Source organism: Callorhinchus milii, unplaced genomic scaffold, assembly GCF_018977255.1.
Source record: "Callorhinchus milii isolate IMCB2004 unplaced genomic scaffold, IMCB_Cmil_1.0 Scaffold21, whole genome shotgun sequence".
Lineage (NCBI taxonomy): Eukaryota > Metazoa > Chordata > Chondrichthyes > Chimaeriformes > Callorhinchidae > Callorhinchus > Callorhinchus milii.
Genome location: NW_024704762.1, coordinates 8,906,860 through 8,929,945, shown reverse-complemented (window position 1 = coordinate 8,929,945; position 23,086 = coordinate 8,906,860). Strand labels below are relative to the sequence as shown.

The 23,086-nt window shown below is 40.8% G+C and overlaps 1 protein-coding gene across 1 annotated transcript in view; it reads left to right on the top strand.

Moving 5' to 3' along the window:
* Positions 1–23,086, top strand: part of ell (elongation factor RNA polymerase II) — a 51,696-nt gene that overhangs the window by 1,177 nt on the left and 27,433 nt on the right. Inside the window, exon 2 of the mRNA XM_007898883.2 lies at positions 13,242–13,289. Coding sequence (XP_007897074.1) covers positions 13,242–13,289 — 48 coding nt within the window. The remainder of the gene's footprint in view (positions 1–13,241; positions 13,290–23,086) is intronic.

Here is a 23,086-nt window from a genome sequence, read left to right as displayed (position 1 = left end):
GGGAATTGAAAAAAAAAGGGGCTCTTGTAAAGTTTTTTTTTCCAACGTTTTATTTTAAATCCCCCTTTGCGTGTTGCATTTTTAACTTGACAGCATCTTTAAACTTTCCCTCACGGTTTGTCTCTGGTCCCAAATTTCGGAATCCTGGTCTCATTTCACTCAACGTCGCGTCTCAGGCCCTTTACTCAGGGATTTTACCACTGTGTGAAGCTGGACTCATTTAAGAGGAATTGTTGCAAAACAATATCCCTATTAAATGTAGAGTTAAATCAGATTTGAGAACTCGGTGTCTGCGTAAATGTTTCAGTCTCCTGTACAAGTGGCATCAATTATTTATTACTGCTAGTCTTGGGAAGGGTAATTGGGAATGGCCTAAAATCTTAAAGCAAATGAGAAACTAATTTAGAAAGAGAAAGAGATGCCGACAGCTCGGGCGAATCAATATTTTGACTTTTCAGGAACTTTTGTAAAGGGGAATATTGATCCGAAAACCTACGCCCCGGCAGCAATGCAAAACAATTTCACTCTCAGTGATTTTTTTTAGATTTAAATTCCTTTCAGTCTAGTGGCTTTGTGCTACTGAGTTTTTGAGTATACATTCTGGAGTCGCAGGCGGAATATTAAACGGAGTTGGTTGAAAGCTTGGTAATCCCTTACTTAGCCTTTGGAAAAAGCAATAACTCACTTTTATTTTTTTTTCTCTCTCTCTGCATCGTTTAAATGACGCTGTAATGATGAAGCTTTTATAAATCCCGCAGATTTCTGAAGGGATTTAGTGCAAATGTGCCAGTTACAATTGGAAGGAGACTATAATGTATTTTATTTCCGAGGTGGAGAGAGTTTAGTGCAATTTTGATTGACGCCTTTCTTTAGCAAAGTGTAATTGCTCCTGAATAACACCCGTGTGGGAAAGCTCAGTCGTAAATCGTGTTGAAATAGTGTAAAGTGGGAGCTTTCCTTTCTCTTGTGAATTTTTTTTTTCCGGGGAGGAGATGACAATTGGGTCTAATGGTTGGTTCGGGAGTTTTCCGGAGGAAATCTTTTGTGGACGTTTAAAGTGCTTATTTGGCAGAGCGCTGGCCAGGAATGGTGCAGAACCCCTAAGCATTTCGCTTGTTTGAATTAACAATCTGCTGAACAATCTCTTAGACCCACTGCAGCAGATTTTAATCTTTTTTAAAAAAAATTGCCATTTGCTAAACAGTCAGAGAAGGACTCCTACACAACCCCCCCCCCCTCTCTTCCTTCCCCTCATCAAAACAAAATAGAATAAACAGCTGGAGAAAATAGTGCATTAAATTAGGTGGTTTTGAAATTGCATCCACCAGTAATAGTTTTCTGAATGTGAAAAACATGCCACGAGTGACCTGACCCGACCCCTAACTCACTTGTGCCCTCGTTGGCCATGGCTTGTGCAAGCAATTGTGCGACCGGAGTTGCTTTCAGATTGTTCTGGGGCTTTTTTCATCTGAGTAATGTGGTGCCTGCTACCACGGAGACAAATGGTGACTGTGTTTAATGAGGATGTAAGGTTGGAAACCTATCCTAGAACATTGCTTGGTTCATTTTTCTTGGAAGTGTTGGGGGAAACTTATAGTAATAATACTTGCATTTGATACAGCGCTTGATCATGTAGTTGAGACATCTCAATGCACATTGACTACACCTGCTATCATATTTGATCATCAACAAATTGTAAGGTTATTTTCATTACGTAAAGGGATGGCGTGTCATTAGTTATGTAGAAGCCATTTTTTTTAGGTACACAAAAGAGTATCAATAAACGGTAAGAGGCCAAATTTCCTTGAAACTGGCTTTTCATCAACTAACAGGAATTGAAAGCTGTGACTGAGATTCAGTGCTCAAAAAAGCTTGATGCTTAGTGTCTTTTTTGAGTGCTGGCAATGTGAACTTTTTCTTACTGGCCTGAGCCAAGAAAATAGTTATTTAGGGAGCAGGAGGCGTTAGTGTTCTAGAGAGTGATTTCCTGACTGTGGATCGAACAGGGCCCTACAAGCTTTTCTACTCTTGTAATTAGGAATGCCTTTGTGTCAGCCAGCCATTGTTAGGAGGCTGACTGGATGACTATGTGCCCAGTGGGTGTTGCCTTGAGGGTAGACGAAGGAGTGAAAATGTCTACTGGAAGTAAGTTTAACGTGGTTGAAAATGTTGGCTTTTCATTGAAATTTTAAAGATTTTTTTTTCTCCCACTTCTATACCAATATGAAATTTTCATTCTCACTCCAGGCGTCCTGAGGTTGGCAGTTTAGTGCAATACTGTATGTTGTGAGCCCATGCCCACTAGGAACTGGTTGATGTAGCCTAAAGCTCATTTCACAAGGGGCGTTTTACAGCATGACAGTAGACCAGATTTATAATTTTGGCTTGTTTGAGAGGCGGTTCCTGTGATATACTGTGCACACCATAGAAAAAAGCGCATAAACAAAAGGCTGTAATTTAAGCTCGGTGTGCAGATGACATCTATAAACCATTCAGCCCTCTCTTATGGTCAATGATATCATCTCAACCTCAAGGTTAAATTGGTCTTATTGCAAACTCCTATACATTATATACTATAAAAAAGATTAAAATTAGTCCCTTTATTTTAGATAGCTGCAAATCATGGTTTTGCATTTCTGAAATGCTTTTATAATACTCTGTTTTTGTTAAATGTCTATTCTGTCACCTGTGTTAGTTAGCATTGCTTGTTACATTACAGTTTTCGTGGAAGGATGAATAAAAAGTATTTTGCTTTTAATCCTGATCTTTCACGGTCTCAGATTTGCTAAACCAGTGTCCATTTCAAATCTCAGCTCACTTTCCTTCATCACATTGGGTCCCTGACTAATCTTGCTTTCTCCACCTTTGCCACAATGCCTGCCTCTATCCCTGTCTCTCAAAAACCCAAAGCTTTGACCTCCCTATCCTCACCAAGATCCATTGGCTCCCACTACTTTGGTGGGTCATTTAACATTCTTGTCTTGTTCATCAAATACCTCAACAGTCCTGCCCTGCCCTATGTGTGCAGTCTTTTTCAGCCCTAAATTATAGCCTTTGCCATCCAATCTTCTGGTCTATTGCTCGCTTCCATCACTCCCTATCATCTGTGAGAATGTCTTCAGGCTTTATGCCCCCACTTTGCTTGCTCCTTGCTACTGCTTTCTCCACCTTATAATAAATAATAATCCTTGCATTTGATATAGCGCTTTTCACATCTTCTAGACGTCTCAAAATGCTTCACAGAATAGACTGTAAAGTGAATTGACTGTATATTTGTAGGTGAAACGCGGAAGCCAATTGCACACAGCAGTATACCACAAACAGTCATGGATTGAAATGATCAATTTATTATTGTTTTTATTTCTGGAGTGATTATTATCTGGCTATGGAGTAAGGAAACTTGCCCAAGGTTTCACCCTGCCGGGAATCAAACCCAGGCCTCTTGCTTGCGAGGCGAGTGCTCTCACCACTGAGCTACAGGACTCCCATCTTCAAAGACATCTTCAAAAACTTATTTTGGTCCACACATTAAATCTATTTCCCTGCGCAGTTGTCCGCCACGATATATATCAAGCGCTTTGAGACATTCTTTTATGCTATAGGCGCTGTATAATTGCAAGTTGCTATCTTGCAATTACTGGAACCAAAAATCCTATTTTGGATTAAAACTTCAGATGTGAATTGGAATTCCTATTGCACAAGATATAATGCCTTGTGGAATAAGCTAAGACCATTGGAGTGAGCATTCTCTCTGGATTCAAGAGTCTATAAGGGCTCTAAGATGCCACCCGGCTGTCTTTGTGTTTGAGCTCTTGGCATAAAACTGACCACCTGCTCTAAGCTAATCATCATTCTTCAGTTGATGGCAGGAAGCCTGCACTGCAGATTCTGCCAGTGTTCCTCTAACTGTCTGTGTGGACCTAGCATGACTTGTTCTTTTCCTAAATCCCTGTGCTTATCTGGTAAGTTAATCATACCCTGGTGATGGAACTGGGTATGAGATTTGTGCCTCCTGATCCAAGGCAAATGTCTTCTCTGCAGGTTGTGACTAAACACAGCTGTAGATGGTTTTGGCCATCGGCACTCACTGTGAACATTGACTAATCTCAGTAACTCAAAGATTTTGTTGGAAATTTACCAAACTTGCTAAGTGCCTAGCTGAAATTGGCCTATGGGTCCTTTCAATACTAATACAGCATCTCATTGTGTAACTGTAAATGATCAGTCTGACTGTTAGTGTATCATATCAGTACCATCTGTTTGCCCTCTCGTTTTGTTCCCCCCACTCTCTTTCCCTGTCTAACCTCTAAAGAAACACAACTTATTTGCTAGGAAATTTAGGCCAGGTTACCAGCACTCAGACTGCAGGTATGGTCTACTAAAATATGTAGCAGTTGTCATAATTTTAGAGTCATGGCCTTGTTTCAAAAGAAATTGTGTCCTTCTCCCTCCTCCTTTCCCAAGGTTGATGAACAAACTTCCTGTTTGAAAGTACAGTGGTGAGATTAGTGGAGAATGACTTGTACTCTAGACACTTTTCACGGCCCAGTCACTGTGTGGAGTGTCAAGGTTCTGCTCATTAATTAGCCCAACCAAGATGGGGAACTTGAGATGTCTTAAAGTGCTTCACAGAATATACTGCAAAGTGAATTGACAGCATATTTTGTGGGCAAAACGAGGCAGCCAATTGCACATGGCAGTGTCCTACAAAAATAATAGTGAAACTTCTGTTAACCTGGTGTTTCTGAAGCTATTGTATTCCTGAGATTTTCATTAATCATTCCCTATCTTACACCTCCTATCATTTAGTAAATTGTTTCTGCTCTTTATTTAGCCTTTGATAAATACTGTTTTTTAAATTGGATATAATTAAGCAAACTGAATGTACCCTTCCTTCCACTAAGCTTTTAAACAGGAGAGAATGAAACATTATCAGTCGTCCTTTGCTGTTCAGTTTCTATTGATTTCTGAGAAATTCAATCGTTCTCTATTTGATACAGGCCCTTGATCAGTTTCTGACTATGAAAATGATTAGGTCCCTGAATTTTTGATTATGTTTCCATGCTGCAAACTCCCAAGATGTTCTACCAGCGAAATTTGGTCGCTACACGTTCTGGGAGTGTACAGAAATGGATCCAGTTTTGCTAGATTTTTGCATTAACTTTTGCAGCATCTCTTGATGTTGTGTTGCATTAGGGTTAGGGCAATTAAGTCATTTTGGTGTGGCTTTGTTAATACCTACAAACTGGTACGCAATTAGAGTTGGGACCATCTGTGCTGCGCTTATTACATCAACTTTCAAATGAGATCACAGTGCTGTATCTATATACTGATTGGCAAATTGAGGAGCTGGGGAATTGTAGCATGCTATTATATAATTGGAATTCCCATGTGGCCTCTATTTTCAAAAATATCAGATTAATTGCAGCAAAATAGCATGTTTATGGCTGTTCCCATGGGGAACATTCAGCTATCATGACTGAAATTACTTTAGTGTCACTTCCAGCTCTGAAATTCTCTCTCCCCTCCTAAAATAAAAACAGTATTATTGTGTGGAATAAGGAATTAAATTCAGAAGCCAGAACAAGTCGGCGGCAGTAAAACACAGATATCAGTGGTTAGATAAATGTAATGAAACCATTGGCTTTTCATTTGTTATAAACTTGATCTGACCTTATTACTTATGTAAGGTTCTAATGATTGCTCTAAAGAAATTAGACTTTTATGGCTTTAAATACAATACAAATGACTAATTTACAATATAAATTCACATTTGTGTACTACTTTCACATAGGGAGGGATTGACATTGAAATCTTCACTAAGATGAAATCTCTACCTTCCCTCCCATATTAGTTCATTTATCTTTGAATGTGTTGGAGATACAAATATTTTTATCTACTGTGTTTCAAAGAAGAGGATGAGGAGATTCAGATGTTAAACAGCTTTAGATGTTCTAGTTTCTGTTGAAAATTCTTCTGAAAATATGACTGTTTTAAGTTCCAGGGATGTCATTGAACTGAGAATACCAGACGCTGGTTATTTTCACATTTTTGTAAATCTGATAATTAGCAAACATCTATTTTTAATCTGCCTATCTAAGGATTATAGGAGAGAACATGCGTACATTTTTAAACCTTTTCCGTTTGATAGAGCAGCAGCATTCCTGGTATGTTGTTTATCAAGATGCTACATTAAATAACCTGGGACTTTCTAATCCTTTCTTTTCTCATGTTTTGCCCGCTGGGCATCATTTTTGACTTGAATTCTTTCCTATGTTGGAGTTGAGGTACAGATCAGCTATGATTTAATAGAATGGCGGAACAGTCTCGAGGGGCTGAATGGCCTTCTCTGTTCCTATGTGATGTTGGGTCCTATTCTTTGTCCACTTTTCTTTTTGTCAGAATAGATTTCACCCTGGACTGAAGCTTGGAAGCATTACCAGATTGCAGCCCTGACTAACTTTTTTTTAGGTTATTTCAATGTAATGAATACTTTGCTGATCTTGACTGAATTGACAATTGTCAGGGGAGTGAGGCATCTAATAGTGGAAAATCACCAGGGATTTCACTTCTGGCTGAGGGTCTTCATCCATGGGGCGAGGAAGTATTATTGGCAACTGCCATATCTGGTGTCATCACCCAAAGGGATCGCTCAGTGAGGGCGTTATGGCGACGGAGTGAGTTGCAGTGTCAGTGTAGGAATGATGAGGGTTTAGTCCATCTCTAGTTAATTTCTGCTCAGCTTCACCGCTGCAGGGAGATACCAAGCAGAGATAAAACCTGATGGCAAGTCTCCACTGGAGTGTTAGTTATGATGTTGTGCCTACAGGATGGACAAATCAGCGACAGTGGCCTGAGAGTTGAACTATTACACTGAGGGTCATATTACAGCTAATGTGACATTACAGCACAGGCCCTAGTGGATTAATTCTAAAATGAATGGCAATTTGTGTGAATTTGAGCTGAATTTGTAGATCGGGAAATGTTTTAGTATTAATATTTTGGGATAAATATCTTTGATGTATTTCCTGCCATAGGCTAGGTCTGATCTGGAATCTCCGCTTTCCCAAGTCTCAAACTACACTACCACACATGCCAGCCAGTGATTGATCAAACCCCAGTATTCACAAGGACATTGTATTGAATTTGGAAGTAATGGATCAATAATAATGCGGAAGTCATGTATTTTACTGGATTTTTTTTTGCTGTTAAATCTGTAGGGGAGACTTGTGATTGAAGGTCTCCTCACCTGAGGGGCAAATGATTATAGTTTGAATCCAGTTGTGAATATGCGAGCAACTTTTTTAAATTAAATTTGCCCATTTGTTGTATCACAGAGCACATGGTGTTACAGCACTGAAAGGTTATGCAGAGTAGCTAATTTTCTGTTACAGATTTTAAGATTAAAAGTGGGTCAGACTGATTAATTGCTTGTTGCTGCTGAATCAAGATGTCTTATCGGGCACGCCTGGGGAGTTGTTGATGATTTCTGACACCTTTTGTCTGGAAGGGAACAGTTGTCTTGGGAAGCAAGCAATGTTATGTTCAGGAAAAACCGAGGTGGCTAAAGGAAATGAAGTGGTCGTAGCGTCTTTCACTTTTGTTTCTTCCACAAATTATACGGTCAGTTCACTTTACAGTACAGTGAAGCGCTTTGAGATGTCTCGATAATAATCCAAAGTCTTCTTTATTTCTTTTTGAAGGGATTATTGCCCCCGGAAAAACGATATGCCATCAACTAATAACCGAGTTCCTATTTTATTGCTAGGTAAACAGATGCATATAGACTAAGGAAACTTGTCCAACATTTTGCCCTGCCCGGAAATCGAACCCAGGTCCTCCCGCTTGTGAGGCGAGTGCTCTAACCACTACGCCACAGGGCACCACGTGGATTGAAGATGTTTGTTTTGGGGACAAAGAAGTTGTAGTACAGTTTTGCATGTGAAAAGACTGGCTTGTTAAACATTAAATGAGTTCATTAGTGTAGTTGAACTCATTTTGGTGATAATTAATTTTTTTAATAGAATTACTGTGAAAATGTATTAAGTGCGAAATCTCCTCCACACACTTCTCAAAGGGATTATCAGCACATGTCGCTTCTGACATTATTGTACTGAGACAGAATAAGAGGTATTTAATTCCCGATAGCCCCTGAGCCCGTATGTAACTAATACAGATCATGAAGCCTATGCTGCTATTCTGGCTGGCTGGGTTCCACCATGACTTAAGAATACTTGAATGACCCGAGGAATATTTTTCGTTTCTCCCTTTGATCAGAGCAACTATAGTTAGGCTGTATTTTTCTTTCTCTCCCCCCCCCCCCCGAAAAAATCTTACGTAATAAATTAAAACAGTTGAGAATTTGGTTTTATCACTGCAATATCCTCAGCGGTTGAGAAGAACAGGATCCAAATGGCTCTATAAATTGTGTACACTGACTAATAAGATCTGGCTTGATGACAAGACAGTTCTTCATTTAATTATGTGTTAATTGTAATCAATTAGTACTGTCCCACCCCATTTTTACAATCCAGCTGCAAGGCTGCAGTTCCACGTTTACAGCAATTGCGAGCTAGAAAGCATCATCCTCTTAATGTTTAATTGTGGAGTAAAAATCTACACTGAAGGAGGAGGATGAAGTAGGTGTATGGAGTAGTAAAAAAAAACTTCTGCGAAGTGTTAGTGGATGAAGCACCAGCTGGTTGCAGCACTTGACCCCACAGCCTGAAATTTTGCAAGATTGAACCTCTGCTCTCTGCTGAGTTGGCTGTTCTCAGATAGGGCAGCATTTAGGGTAACTACTGGCTACATCATGTCTGGGTTAGTGAAAATCAGGCAGTACGTTCTCTCCTGCTTGCAATTGAGACACCCCTGCTGGACAGTAAGTAACAGGCATAGATGTCAGATGAGGACATTATTGGACTCACTTGTGATGCTCGCACAATCTCCAAAGAGTCCGACAACACTCAATCATGTCTCACGCATGTACATTGGGAGATGTTCGGAATAGTCTGCAAAGAGGAAAAAAATTATGGAGAAAGATCAAATACTCTCTAGTCTGCTTCCAGAATGAATATATTATCCCTTTATCCCTCCTTTTGCTACACCCACAGAGATTTTTCTGCTTTACATTATTTTTTGTGCCGTCGACTATCACCTCCCGAGTGGTATTGTGAATAAAATGGCATTTGCATTTTGGGAGGAGAACACTAAATCAAGGCTGTGTCAAGAGCTATTGCACAAACCACATTTTGTATCTTTATAATTTATTTTAGCAGATCAAGGCTGACGATTCATTCATTCAAAAAAAATCTGGATTTCTGGAGATTGTGAACTGGTCAAAACTAACTGAACGTAGTGAACAGACTATTGATGTTGCTGAGACCTAATGCTTGGCTCCTGAGCTATTGTGGTGAAGATATTGTTGATTCCTGTTTAGAAAAACTGGGAATTAGTCATTCCGTCAGCAAGCAAGTGACAGCACGTCTTAGCCAGCTACTCAACTATTAATTTTCCTGAATCAGATTCTAGAGGGACTTGACTAATTGAATGCTGGTGAAGTGTCAGGGATGTATAAGATTTAAGATTTTACAGTATTGTGCTGGTCAATGCTCTGGTTGCCTCACACACTTTTCAGTTCAGTGACATCTGACTGGCTTAAAAGTATGCAAAGAATTAATGTATTAGATCTGCTTTACATTCATGTAAAAGCCAGGTTTAATTACCTTATAACCAGCGTGTAAAGCTGTGGAATAGTGCCACTTTCACCTTTCACTGTATTGCTTGTATCCTAAAGTACCCTAAAGATCGAGAGTGAGTAATACAGTCAAAAAAGCCAGCCTACAACTCAGGCCATCATTAATAAGAAACTTGAATTGGGTGTATAAATTCATGCAGTGGTGCTAAATTCATAGCTGTTCAAAAGCCCAATATTCTAAAAGTAATTCTAAACGTAATTATTCTAGAATGTACATAGAGCATGAGTAGTTTAGCTCAAGATGATCATTTCTACGATTTGCTCCAATCCAAAGATGTAAAACGAAATCACATTAAACTGGCCATCAATGGTCACTTCAACCCTGGCTCCCAGACCCCCTAAAGCACAGAGGAAGAACGGAATACAATTGGCTACATGGTTTTCCAAATGTGATTTAAAATAAAACCTGTTTGAGGGCTGGTAATCCACTCAGGACTCAAACAATTGATTTCACTCACCGTTTACGTTGGCTGAATTGTTCCCTTTTGAGCATCCTATTATTCTCCGTTTAAAATAATTGAATTGTTCTTTGTTTTGTCCTGATGGTGGTTGATTCTCCTGCTGCACACTTGGGTCTTGCTCTATGCTGTGCAGTGTGATTTTGCATTTGTTTTGTGGCAAAATCTGGAAGGTCCTGATGTATTCCAAATATTACAGCCCCCAATTGATCAACTTCCTTGATTTTTAAAAAAAAATCGGTGGGTGTTAATTCTGCAAGCCAGGAACCTGATAATTAACCGCAGTGAAAGTAATTCCAAAACCCGACGTTAATGAGTAGTTCCAGAGTGCAAACAGTATTACTGACAAAATAGTCAGTTACCCCATAATCTGTGCTTTGGGAGCCATTCTGTCTGATTTACTCTCCCACCATGTTGTATCCTCCTTCGCTAATGTTGTATCCTCTTATGTTAATGCAACTAAACATTCTGGTTTTAAAATAATCTTTTTAAGTGCCGGTTTTGCAAGCATTTTTCTTGAACTTTGGAAAAAAAAGCCTTTTCGCAGAGACCATTTTATAATAGTAATTCTTGGAATCCTATTACTATTAATTCAGATCTGCTATAACGCCTTACGATGTTGTTGAGACTTTGAATCCCGTATACACTAACTCTGAATGCAAAATGAATGCAATGGCACACGTTTAGCTTAAAAGCAGCTGCTAATACTGCATTAGGCCTTTATTGAAAATTTCCTTGTTGACATGCTGATCGTCATGCTGAGCAGACTCTGTCCCTCATCTACAAATTTCTTCATGCCCAAGCACCTCTCTGCCTCTCCCGCTTGTTTACTCCCCACTCCACCACCGGCCGCCTCTGCTTTGCTAGCTCTGGGCCCTTGCTTGTCCCTTCTGCTCCACCATCGTGCTTTCGGCCACTACACCCTGAAACTTTGAAACTTTCTCCCTCAATCCCTCCGGCTTGCCCACCCTTCCCCATTTTCAGATCACCCCTGAAGACCTTCCTCTTTGTGCTTACGGTCACCTCCCCCCCCCCCCCCCCGGCTCGATGTTAGGCTCTGTTAAATCCCCCGAAGCGCTACTCTGTGTGAAGGGCGCAGTATAAGTGGAAGTTGTGACCCTGAGAATGCGATTTCTGAACAAATTGCAAAAGTATTATCACAGACAGAGTTGGTTATCACAGCTTTTGGTATTTTCCAATTTCATAACCTTTGCACGCATTTACTAAAGGAATGCTGAATGGTTCAATACTCCTCTCGCTCTCCTTGTCATTACAAATGTGTGTCTGTGTATATGATTACAACAAACGTGTGTTGGAAAAGACAGACTTGCTGAGATGCTGCTGACTGTACATGCCATCACTACGTGCTAATGCAGTGATCTGTCAGAGCTGACATCGTATTGCCTGGGCTTGTCTTGCTGTTTTCCTCTTGTAACGTCAATTGGAGAAAGTGTGTACAGTAATTTAGTCTTCTTGGGGGTTATCTTTAAAAAAAATAGGTGCGTTATCAATTAAGATACGACTGACTAGGAATATCCTTTTAAATGTAGGTCTAGGTTTTGCATCCATAATGCTTTTTTTGTGTGCTGTTAATTGGCTGGGCCTAACAATGCAATGGAACTGATTTGCTGAAACATTTTGAAATCTTGGCTGAGATGTTTAATTGTGATTCTCTACAATAGTGAGCGATTTGGTTCTTCAGAGGCTTGGGAATAGTAGCCGCTGTTCTGATGCTGCATCGGTCTTGGAAAGGCAATGCAAGCGGATCAGAGAATTAGTCTAACCCTGAGGGGTTGGGTCAGTGTCTTCTCCAATTACATTCTCACATTCTCACAATCTTAAATTCAGTTTTATCACCTTCCAGCTAATAGGGTTGATATTAATGGATCACGTTTTACTGCACATACCAACTGTAGATGGGCATCAAGTTCTTTCAGGAACAATTGTCTATATTAGTTTGTTCGTGAAATGTGAATCTTGGTACTTTGGTACTTCATGCAAATTGTTTTCTTTGCCAAATGGCATTTGGCTGCTGCGTTTTGCCCACAAAATACTGCACTAGCTAGGTACAGGTCCTAAGTGGAGGAACCTGCTGGAGGCAGAAAATGAAGTGTTGGAAACTGGTGTGTGTGTGCTGTGTTTGGGATGTTGTGAATCATCAGTCACAGGCACTCTGCATGTCGTGGCTCAAGATGTAATAAATCCTCTGTTGGGCATTGCTCCAGGTTTCAATCTGTAATGAATTGTTACTCTGTTGTACACATCCTCCTCACTCAAAGTCGCCACGCACCATTCCCAAATAAGGCTTGTCAGATGACCCCGTGCAGGTTTGGGCCAAAATTGCTTGTGACTGCCGGATGTTAAGCAAGAGCAGCAATCTATGTGATTCACCCTTTGTTTCCCCTGCTTGCAAAACCTCTGTTTGGTAACACAGCTGAGATCAGGAACTCTGGAGAATAGTGAGTGCGAGTTGTGTCTAAACACCAGTTGTATTTGGGTGTGTTAGCAGAACCTTATATTACCTGTGCATTACTGCAGGGCAAGTCTCCTCTGTAAAATGTTCTTCTACCCACTCCAAAGACTGGACTCATTACTGGCTTCTCTACATCATTGCTCATGACTTAATTTTCTCCCACCCCAGAGGGGTGTGCAGATTCGCCCACAAAATACAGTCACTCCACTTTAGGGTATATTCAGTGAAGTGCTTTGAGTCATCTTAACATGATAAGGTGCTATAATAAAATGCAATGATTATTATACAGAGTGATTTTAGGAAAGAATTCCAGAGAGCAGGTGGCTGGAAGCTTGGCAGCCAAATGAGCGGGGAACACGCAGCAGTTCCTTGGGACGTTCCCTCCGACGTGAAAGGCGCTACACAAATGTAATTTGTTATTGTTGTTGTTGTCCGGGAGAATGGAGTTAGACTAGCTTGAAGAGAGAATGGAGCACGGAGGATAAGCATTTGAAGATCAGCGCAAAGATCATGACATTGAAATGTTTAGCTATGTTTTTTTTGTTCTCTTTAGGGCACTGTTTCCCCCCAGCCCGGAATTCGCTTTGAAGGAAACAAAGGGGTGAGTACTTGGAATTTTTTTGTTTTTTGTCTGGCTTTTTACATCGCGTGTTAATCACGTTTGCGAGCCTTCTTTCCACAAGTCGTAAAATGGCAGACGTGGGAAGATGGACACCTCGGGCGTTTCAAGTTGTTGAGTTTACCTGAAACTGAGCCAGGGAAAGCAGTCCAGGTGTGAAGTGATAACAGTGGTGTGAAATGACATCTGGGCTGCAGGAGTTTCATGCAACTTCAATGTGCTCCGGTTTATTGGAACTTTATTCACACATGCTTTGGCAGCGTCCCAGGCGCAGTGCGTGTCCATTATTGAGAACTTTCAGCCTTCTGTTTCGATTGCAAAATGGACATACCTTCCCTTGATGGCACACTGGGGGTCTGGCTGTGTGTGTCCTCGTGGTGTGTCGTTCTCTACCCATATATGTTTGGGCTCGGCTATCTGTCGCTCCTACCGTGGTTTGAATAAGATGTCAAAGTTCACTGTCGATGCTGACACGTAAATATTGGCTGCTTCAGTAGGGTGTCTGGAGAGTGTCAGTAGAGCAATATTCCAGTGGGGAGAAAGGGTGAGGGGATGTTTTTGAAAATTTTTGGAAGGGAGGTAGATTTTTTTTTATTGCATATGTGTTTAATATAATATTTGCACATCATAAATATTTCAGGTCATGGAAGGATCTTGAATGTATGTTATTAATTAGTTAACTTGAGAACTAGTAATGGGGGTTTGGACGGTGGGGGAAGAGAGACAGAGCAACCGTATTGGCCTCAGTGTTCCACAGGCTGGGGGCGACAGGGAGAACTCGTTGAATGAGAATACAATCGTCCTTGTCTGTTATGTACTGCTCCATGTCCTGAGTGACGTAAATAGTGGTTGCTCATTAGGTGCAGTCATGAAGAATGGTCTCTGAGGTAAGGGGTTGGAGAGTAGCCAGTGCAAGTATATACTTGATGCCTTCCTTGATGGCTCACTGAGTGTCTGAGCTGGGTGTATCTTCATGATGTGTGTTGTTCTCCATCCATAAATCCTTGGGTGAGTAAATCCAAGTGAAGTCTTCAAAAAGGGGAGAAAAAGAAAAAAAGATTCCCCTGTAAAAAAAACCCAACCTAATAGATATCTCATCTAAATATTTGAAGATAGATTTATGCTTGATTTCCAGCATGCTAATTAATCTCTTAAGTGCAATTCTTATCTACCTTTGCTTGTGGTCGGAGATGTGCTGACGACATTTATTCATCATTAGCTGTTGCATAGCTGCACTGCTTTTGAATGCACGGCAGCAGAGCAGTGACTAAGAGAACTGGCAAAGGTGAAATGAGAATAAAGTGCAATTGTGCTCTAATGGAGTAGATCTGAGTCAGAGATTGATTTCCGTAGTGCCATGGAGATGTGCACGTAAGAAGCGCCTGCTACTGGCCCTGCACTGATTGGAACAGATGGACTGGACTGTTCAAGGTTTCTGTTCTTTTATTAAAACCCTATCGGACTCTTATAGAAATCTGAAACTTAAACATATAGCTATTTATAAATCGAAACGAGAGCCTGTGCTCTTCATAAACCCGTAGCTCGCTTTTTAATGAGTCAGCACAAATTAACCCCTTCTGTACTGCATTTGGCTTTATCCTGTGTACTTTGTATCATGAAATGTTTTTTCTTGCAAACAACATACAGCGTTCTCCTCAGTGCAATGCAAAGGGATAATTGTGGTCGCAGCATTTATTTCCACTTTCTCTTTAGGCTGGGTGTTCAAGCACGAGGCCACCCATTACGTACGTGTGTAGAATTTATTCGGTAGGGTAAAGTTTAAAGGCGAGTAAGCTACAGAAAATATATATGCTCTCGCATCTGTGCAGCCACTTCACCTGGAATGTGATGAGTTAATGCACTTTTATCAATTCGACTTTTAAGTCCCTGAACGTCAAACTGGGTGACTAATATGTTTTGTGTTCAAGACATTTCCGTGATGGGTATGGATTGGGGTGTTTATGTGCAGCTCTGATCAAAAGGTCGATGAGCAATGTAAACAGTAGTTATCATAGTTGGATCAGCAGTTGATTTTGTTTTCAAACCATTTTCAAATCTAGTCGAAGAGACCCATTTCAGTCCTGCAACATTGGCTTCCCCCCCCCTCCCTGCCCCTTCCCCTTTCTGAGTTGTACAAGACACCTGCGTCCTGATTGCCATTACCAGCAGGTTGACTGTATATTTTATATTTGAATTAGGTTTCTGACAGCCACATTTACAAATATGTAAATCATGTGGGTCCACTTGGATTATTCAGCAATATGGTTTGAGCTGAAACCTGAGTCCCAGAGAAGCGATGTCGCTTGTAAAATTTGCTGTGTGCAGGTGAGCTGTAGCGATGGAGTGACAAATTTTGCTGGCTGACGATCAATAGTTTCTGCTTAGTTCAATATTGGTGACTCACAAATATTTGGGGGCTATTCCTCCTGTGATTTTTCTTCCCCCCCCCCCATCCTCCATGTCTGTTTGTCTAATAAATTTTCCTGGGTTTGTATTTCCCCCATTACCTCAGCACAAAGTCTTCATAGCTGCGAGTGATAAGCTGATTAGCTATTTGGGCGTGGAGACCCTAAAATTCGAGTCCAGTTCTGTCTTGATAAATTAACCCACAGGAGCTCTGGCCTGTCCCCTCCCAACTGAGATCACTTGGACATATAGATCAGGATTTAGACCTTGCACTCTTCTGATCTGTGCGGCTCAATATACTCTCAGACAATCTATTGGGACATATCCTCCAAAATGTTTCTGATCTAATCTAAAGAATAACTATTTCTTTCAAAACTCTGAAAGAGATGTATTTTCCTCCAATGGTTGACCATATCAGTTTGTAATATTATCTCATTATTTATCTTTCCACTCATTGACTTCCTGAACAGGAAGCTAGGACTGAATTGCACACTAGTATTACTGATATTAAAGAGCATGTTTGACTCAATAATGTGAAATATTTATAAAGGTCTTTCTTCAAGACGCTTTTAATTTTTCTTTGCTTTTCTCCCTTCCTTTCCTGAAGCTGCTGACATGCTGGGTGTTTGCTGGGCGCCCTCTGGTACCTCACTCAATTGGCCATTCTTCATATCAGCTTCTTCATGTTGAGTATCAGCATTCTGTTCCTCTCCTCCATTGTATTAATTTGGAATTGATTGATGAATATATTTTGCATTCATTTATTTTTCCTGTTTACTCCCTTCTTGTAGCAGTTCAGCTCCAAGGGAAAAATATTTAAGCGTAGCTTCAGTGTTAGAAGTCCATTTGAATGGATAGTTTCAGACTTCAGTAAGGCCAACAAAGCCTTGGGCTTTTGTGTTGGCATTTATACTTGGCCCTGCTGAATGTTGGAGTGGAATGATCTTCTAGGCAGGCTCCTGTTGGCCAACATTTCCTGTTGGCAATGCACTTTGTATTGTGTGTGTGGCGTTAGTGTATTATCCAGCCTGACATCATTCTGTACTTCATATTCTCTATCCTAACAATTGCATTGTTGATTCAGAATACATTGCTGGATTTCAGGAGTCAGATATTGGATTCAGAGAGGCATGATGGAGGAAGAATCATGATGATCAGAGTCTAGTTGGCTCTACTGTGCGGGTGGCGGGAGGGGGGTTAAAGCCTATTAAATCTGCTAGAAATGTTTTTTGACCTAACAGTTGTCTCAGTTTTAATTCCCAATGTGTGTTTTTATATGTGAGTTTAATCCCCTTTCCAAAAATAACTCTCTCCTCCCCAAATTAGGCAAATGTTTGGGGTAATCCCATTTCAGACTCAACCGCTTCGAACTTGAAGATGAATCGAAATAAAAACCTGTAACTTTTCTTGGGTTTCCCTTGGGGGATAGTGAACGTTGAACGATTATATTACATCTGTTTCCCTCTGCTCACAACCCAATTTTTTTGACTTTTTTCTTGGTTTCAACATGGAGAATTCACTTCTTTTTAAATTTGTTGAAAGCTGAAGAATGTAGAAGATACACTTTGGGTGGAATTATCAATCAAACCCTCCCCTCTTTTAAATCACGACTGAACACCTTTCTCTTTGACTGTGCTTAAGGTCACCTCCTCCCTCCCCCACCTGGCTCGGCTCCAGGATCTTGCTGTTAAGCACCCCGAGACGCTGCCCCGAGACGCTGCCCAATTGTGTAGACCAAACGGTAATAATGATTGAATTGTCGCTGCTTGGGCCCTTTTTGACGGCAGGTCCACGACCTCTCCCAACCGAATGACGTCGATGACTTCTTTGTGACGCTACTACTATTCAGGCTTCAAATTTTTGTGGTGATTTATATAGCAGTGACTTGTGCAGTGCACGCAGAGCAGACTGGGATTCTGGAAATTCTATTCTCGTAATGAAGTTTGAACTTGGCACCAGATATTGCGGTTTAAGATCAGGCTGAGTGAGCTCTGTGGGCAGGAATTGCGTTGCACGGTTGGCAGGCTATGGACCCTGTTGCCAGGAGCAGTTTGACCTCTGGGTGGACTCCATTTGTCAAACTGCGTAATTAATTGCTCTGGCAAGTGAATGCTAAAGCCTCCTGTTTGAAGGCAGGGACGGTTCAAGTATGATGGCCTCAAAGAGGTGGGGGTGGGGGGGGGATTCTAATGTTATCTGCTTGCCTGGGAGAGGTGAAGGCAAGACTGGAGGCTGCACAGCTGTTTTGCCATCTGCAGGCACCAAAAGATACTGTCAGCTAAAGTTCAGATTGGACTTGTTTTGACTTTTATTTGACTACCTTCTTGTATGCAACAAGCCCTGAAAGGAGACTGTTACAATGCACTTGTCCATTTGTGTTTCTATGCTACGGTGACCACGGAGTCACTATAAAAGCTTGCCTACTCGGAGGAAACACTGAACGGTGCTAGAACTTTGTGGAAAAACAATTAACTCAGCATTCGATGTGGAGGAGGCCGGTTAGTTTTTGAAGCAGGAAAATTTCACGGTTGGAATACAATGGTGGCATCTTATTAGTGAAATCTGAATATTTCATGCAACATATTACTGGGTAAAAGGCCTGCGTGCTTAATCTCTTCCAAAAGTTGAACAGTTTACAGGTGTTGCCAGTGCCTGACTATTCCTCCACCCTGCAACACTCATTGAAGAAAAAGGGGGAAGTAGTTAGGCTGCTTGAGAATACTTTATCTTTAGGTATGTTCAAGGTTATTCAGCGTACTGGTTCAGTATGAAATAGATTTGCAAATTCGCCAGAAACACTTAAAGAATTATGATTGACAATATTTAGAAGTTATTTCCACAAGAACAGGATGTGGCCACGCAGCCGATTGAGCCTGTTGCACCAGTTTATTAGACCATGACAGGTCACAAACAACTGAGCCCAACATTATTTCCTCAGGTGTTAACAAAAGAATTAATTTAACATCTCTCTTATTGGCTAAGAATCAAAAGTCCTAGGTGGAGTAGCTGGTTGGATTTAAAGGGGGTCAAGGAATGGATGGAAAAATTGCACTTGATGCTTAAATATAGAGATGCTTAGCAGGTAAGGGAGCCATTCAAAGGTTGGAGAAAAGGCTGAATGGAAAAAAATATAAAAAGAATTGTCACGGTCCAGTAAACATTTGCATAGCCTCCCCCGTTACGATGCTGTATGGCTTGAAGTGATTTCCATATATTGTCAGTGACATTTCTTTGAGACTTTTCTGTTAGAAGTGCCAGTCCATTTCATATAAAACTAATCTTTCATTTGGTGCACTATTGTGAGGCACAAAAATTGGCATCAGTCAACTCTTGTGATCTGTGTGGCAAAGTACTCACTTGGCGCGTGTGTGGTTGCATTTTGTGCTGCTTGTGATAATGCACTTTAGCAATTCATCTGACTATCTCACTCTTGCATTTAAAATACATTTTCATTTTCATCATCTTACCTATGATTTGGGTGCAAAACTTCCTTTTTTTTTCCTGTTTCCTTTAAGGAATGAGTGGATTCCTCTTTAATAGCCAGGCACCACTGGGAAAGTCTGAATAATGCTTATGCTGCAATTCTTTGAATAAGACTTGACCAGTGTACGATTAGCGGGATTGCAGCATCTGTCATTCCTATTAATCATTTATCTGTCTCAAGAGGGGCCCTGGATGAACCTGTTCAACTGCTTGTGTCATGTAAATTGGGTCTGTCCTGTGTTTTCTGCGTGGTGAGGTTACTGCAGAATGTAAGAGCTATTTATGCCTCTTTTATATGGAAGCATCCAGAGTGCAGTAATGCTGAGTAAATCCGACTTTTCAGCGCTCTGGATGGTTCGCTTTCAAGTTGCAGTTTTTCATGCACGACATAAAGGCCTTTAAACGTAGTCAGCTGTTCAACTCTGGAGCCTTAGCATATTTTCAGCACTCACTGTGGGGTAAACGGTTGATTTATAATAATAATAATCCTTGCATTTGGTACAGAGCCTTATCACGTCTTCAAGACATCTCAAAGTGCTTCACAGAATATACTGTAAAACGAATTGACTGTATAATTTGTGGGCAAAACGCTGCAGCCAATTGCGTACAGCACTATCGTGGATTGAGTGATCAGATATTTATTTTATTATATATTGGACTCCAAATCTGGTCTAGCTTCAGTGTTGGAGAAGATCACAGTGGAAGCGAGCCTTTAGATGAGAGTGAGGAACTTGAAGTCGACATTAGCTAATGGCAGCGCATAGATTTTGGCAGTTCCAGAAACTTTGGCTATCTTTGCCCTGATGAAATTTGATACCAGTTAACCAGGGCACTCAGGTGGGCATCAAGACTGATGTTACTGGCAGCTGAACAAGAACAAGTAAACTTTTTAAAAAGGCCTTTTATCCACTCACCAAGGTTGAGCATGTTTTTCTTTAGATGCTACGCCATGCCTTTCTATCCAGACGCACAGTTCTCAGATAAAGTTGAACATCTACCAATACGGGCAGCAGATGTTTAGCTCAAATCTTTCTTTGATGTGACTTTGTTCTCCGAACCGCCTGCCCTCAAACTTTGCTGTTGAACGTCTTCTCGGATCGATGCCCTATGCGAGATTTGAAACTTACTGAGTTGGGAGAACTCCCTCAGACTGGTGTCCTGCGACAATGGCACTGTGCAGTTATTTTGTTAAGTAGTTATTTTAAAGGCATTCTTCAAAGCACAGCAGTCACCTGGCAGTGATGAAAGTATTCTCATTTGCTATGGTTTACAGAGCATGTTGGAAAATGGGGCTGATTGGGTTTGTTCGAAATAATGGCCATTGTGTAAAGTGGATCAGTATTGTGGAGATCCCCTCCCATAAACATTCTAAAACTATTACATGTGTCCTATACTTTTTGAAAGTCTTGGATTTCCCAATTATAAGCAAATGTTCTGTTGACCTCTCCCTTTCATTTCGCTGCCTGACTCCCTTATTGAGTGTTGTATCCTGTTCCCCGGAGTCCTGAAACTATAGATAAAGGCAGCAGAAAATGTGTCTAGACTGCTATATAAGAGGATTCTCTATCCCTAAGCCAGTAATGATCTATTCTGAATGTCAAAAGAAGGTAGGGATGGCTTTGACTGTTTTGCAATGCTAGGTTTTTCATTTACAAATTGTCCTGTGTTTAAGTTACTCAGCTTTGAGCTGGTTCTGAAGGCCTTTTGGGAATTGTGCAATGCTTTATTGTGATAGTGAGAGACTGGTTGTCTGAGCATTGTTGGACTAAAATGTTCAAGACTTTTGCAGCTTTTCAAGTGCTGATTTTCTCTCCAAAGTAAGTACGGTTGCTGGCATACTGTTAAAGTGACTTCTGGATCTTCTTGTGTGAATGCAGACTGATAATTGACAAGCTATTTGATTGTGTGGAGACATCAGCCCCAATCACCTCATCTTATCCTCTCCTGACAGCTGGACGGACACACGTTAGAAATTGGAATCTTCCATAGCACAGAATGCTTAGACCAATCGTGGTACCCCAATTGCTCAGCATAGACCGACGGTTCACTCTGGACCCTGTGTTTATATAGGTTATCATCTGCCACCGTTGTCTACTTATGAACATCCTAATGTGGAGCTGTCACCATAAGTGAAACGCTTAAAGTAAGAGATTATATGGCCAGGGGCCATACAGTCTATAAACCTGCTTAAATCTAGTGTATTTTTCAGTGAATAATATGTCCGAATGAATTCTCATTTCTCCCCAAAGAGTGCCGCTAGCCAGCTCTGTAGGCGAAGCGAAAATATCCTTTATCCCAAATTATAATATGTTTCAGATTGTTGCTTCTGATGCTCACGTTAATGTAAAGGATTAGAAATTACACAGTTCTGCCTGGGGTGGTGGGGGTGGAGGACAGACTACCCCAAATAGGAAATAATAGAATTTGTGAAATCTGGAAATAGCCCTGAAAAGGTTCTTTCAAAGATTTGCATGTACTTGGGTTCCCAGCAGATATGGCAGTTCATGATTTCAGTGGGTCAATAGAAGTCTATTTGACCACAAGCACCCAGCTGTACACATTACTAGAAATGCGAGCTGCTCAGTCGTGATTTGCATTTTTTTAAACCTCGCACACACCTATGAATCTTGAAGCATCTGCAGCAACGTATTTGTAAAATCCTATCAAACTGTTAAGTGAATAATTCTAAAGTGATTTGTAATGAAATCTACGCTGGTGTTTCTCACCCCATGAGTTAAGTAATGCCACTCTTACTGATTCCCCATCTTTTAATATTCTTCGTAAATGATAATAATCCTTGCATTTGATATAGCGCCTTATGTCATTAAGACATCTCAAAGCGCTTCACAGAATACACTAAAGTGAATTGACTGTAAATATTTTTGACTCTTAAAGATATTCTGATTTTCTCTTCTTTCTTTTCCTCCCTTGCTGCCAAAAAAACATGCCTGTGGAACATACCTTCAATTCCTAGAATTTCTTCAGCTCCATTTCTTTAACCCTTTTTTTTTGTGTCTTTCGTCCCTGATGTTTAAAGGAATCAATTTATTTACAAAAAGGGGTGTGAAATGGGTAAGTGCCTGTCCCACCATCCCGTTCTTTCTTCAGTCCATGTATAATGTAACTTATCTGGAACTATCATTTCCTGAGGGAACATCCTGCATAAATAATCGCCAATCCCCAAAGGCAATAAAACGAAGGAAATGAGTTTGTAATCCAATATATTGATGTAATGAAGCATTCATTACAGTCTATTACCCCCTCAAGTTACCTCAGTTCTATAGTAGCTACCTTTAGCTATGCAGTCCATTCTGTAGACTTGGAACACGAGGACAAAACAAACAGTATTGGGAACAGTTTTGTTCAACGTGTGTTGGTTTTTGATCCCAGCCCTACCTTAACCCTTCTTGCCATATTTGTGATTTCTGTGTATATGTGGGTTTTTTCTCTCTCTGTGTATCCTGTTGTGAAAGGCGCTATTAAATAAAATTGTGTTTTATCTAATGGTCTCTTTGTGCTGGGATGCCGTTCAGTGGGTGCTTCGGCAGCGAGTGCTGGCAGGCCACTCAACTGCATAGAGTATTGCAGCCAAATCTGACCTCTCCTTACCGCTGCCACATACATGTACCCGAAGTGTGTGCTGAAGGATGAGAGCAGGAACCTGGATAGCTTTTCGCTCCCTACCTCTGGGCAGCCAAGGCTAGTTTAGCTTCCTCATGCAGTCTTGGCTGACAAACTGCATGGAATGAGATTCGAACGAGTGAGTTCCCAGTCTGTGAGCTGCGACTCTATCCAACCACCACTGCCCCAATTGTCTCTTGTTAATACCATGTGCTTCAAATGTCCTCCTGTTATTTTTAAATATATATTCGCATACACCCTGCAATGTT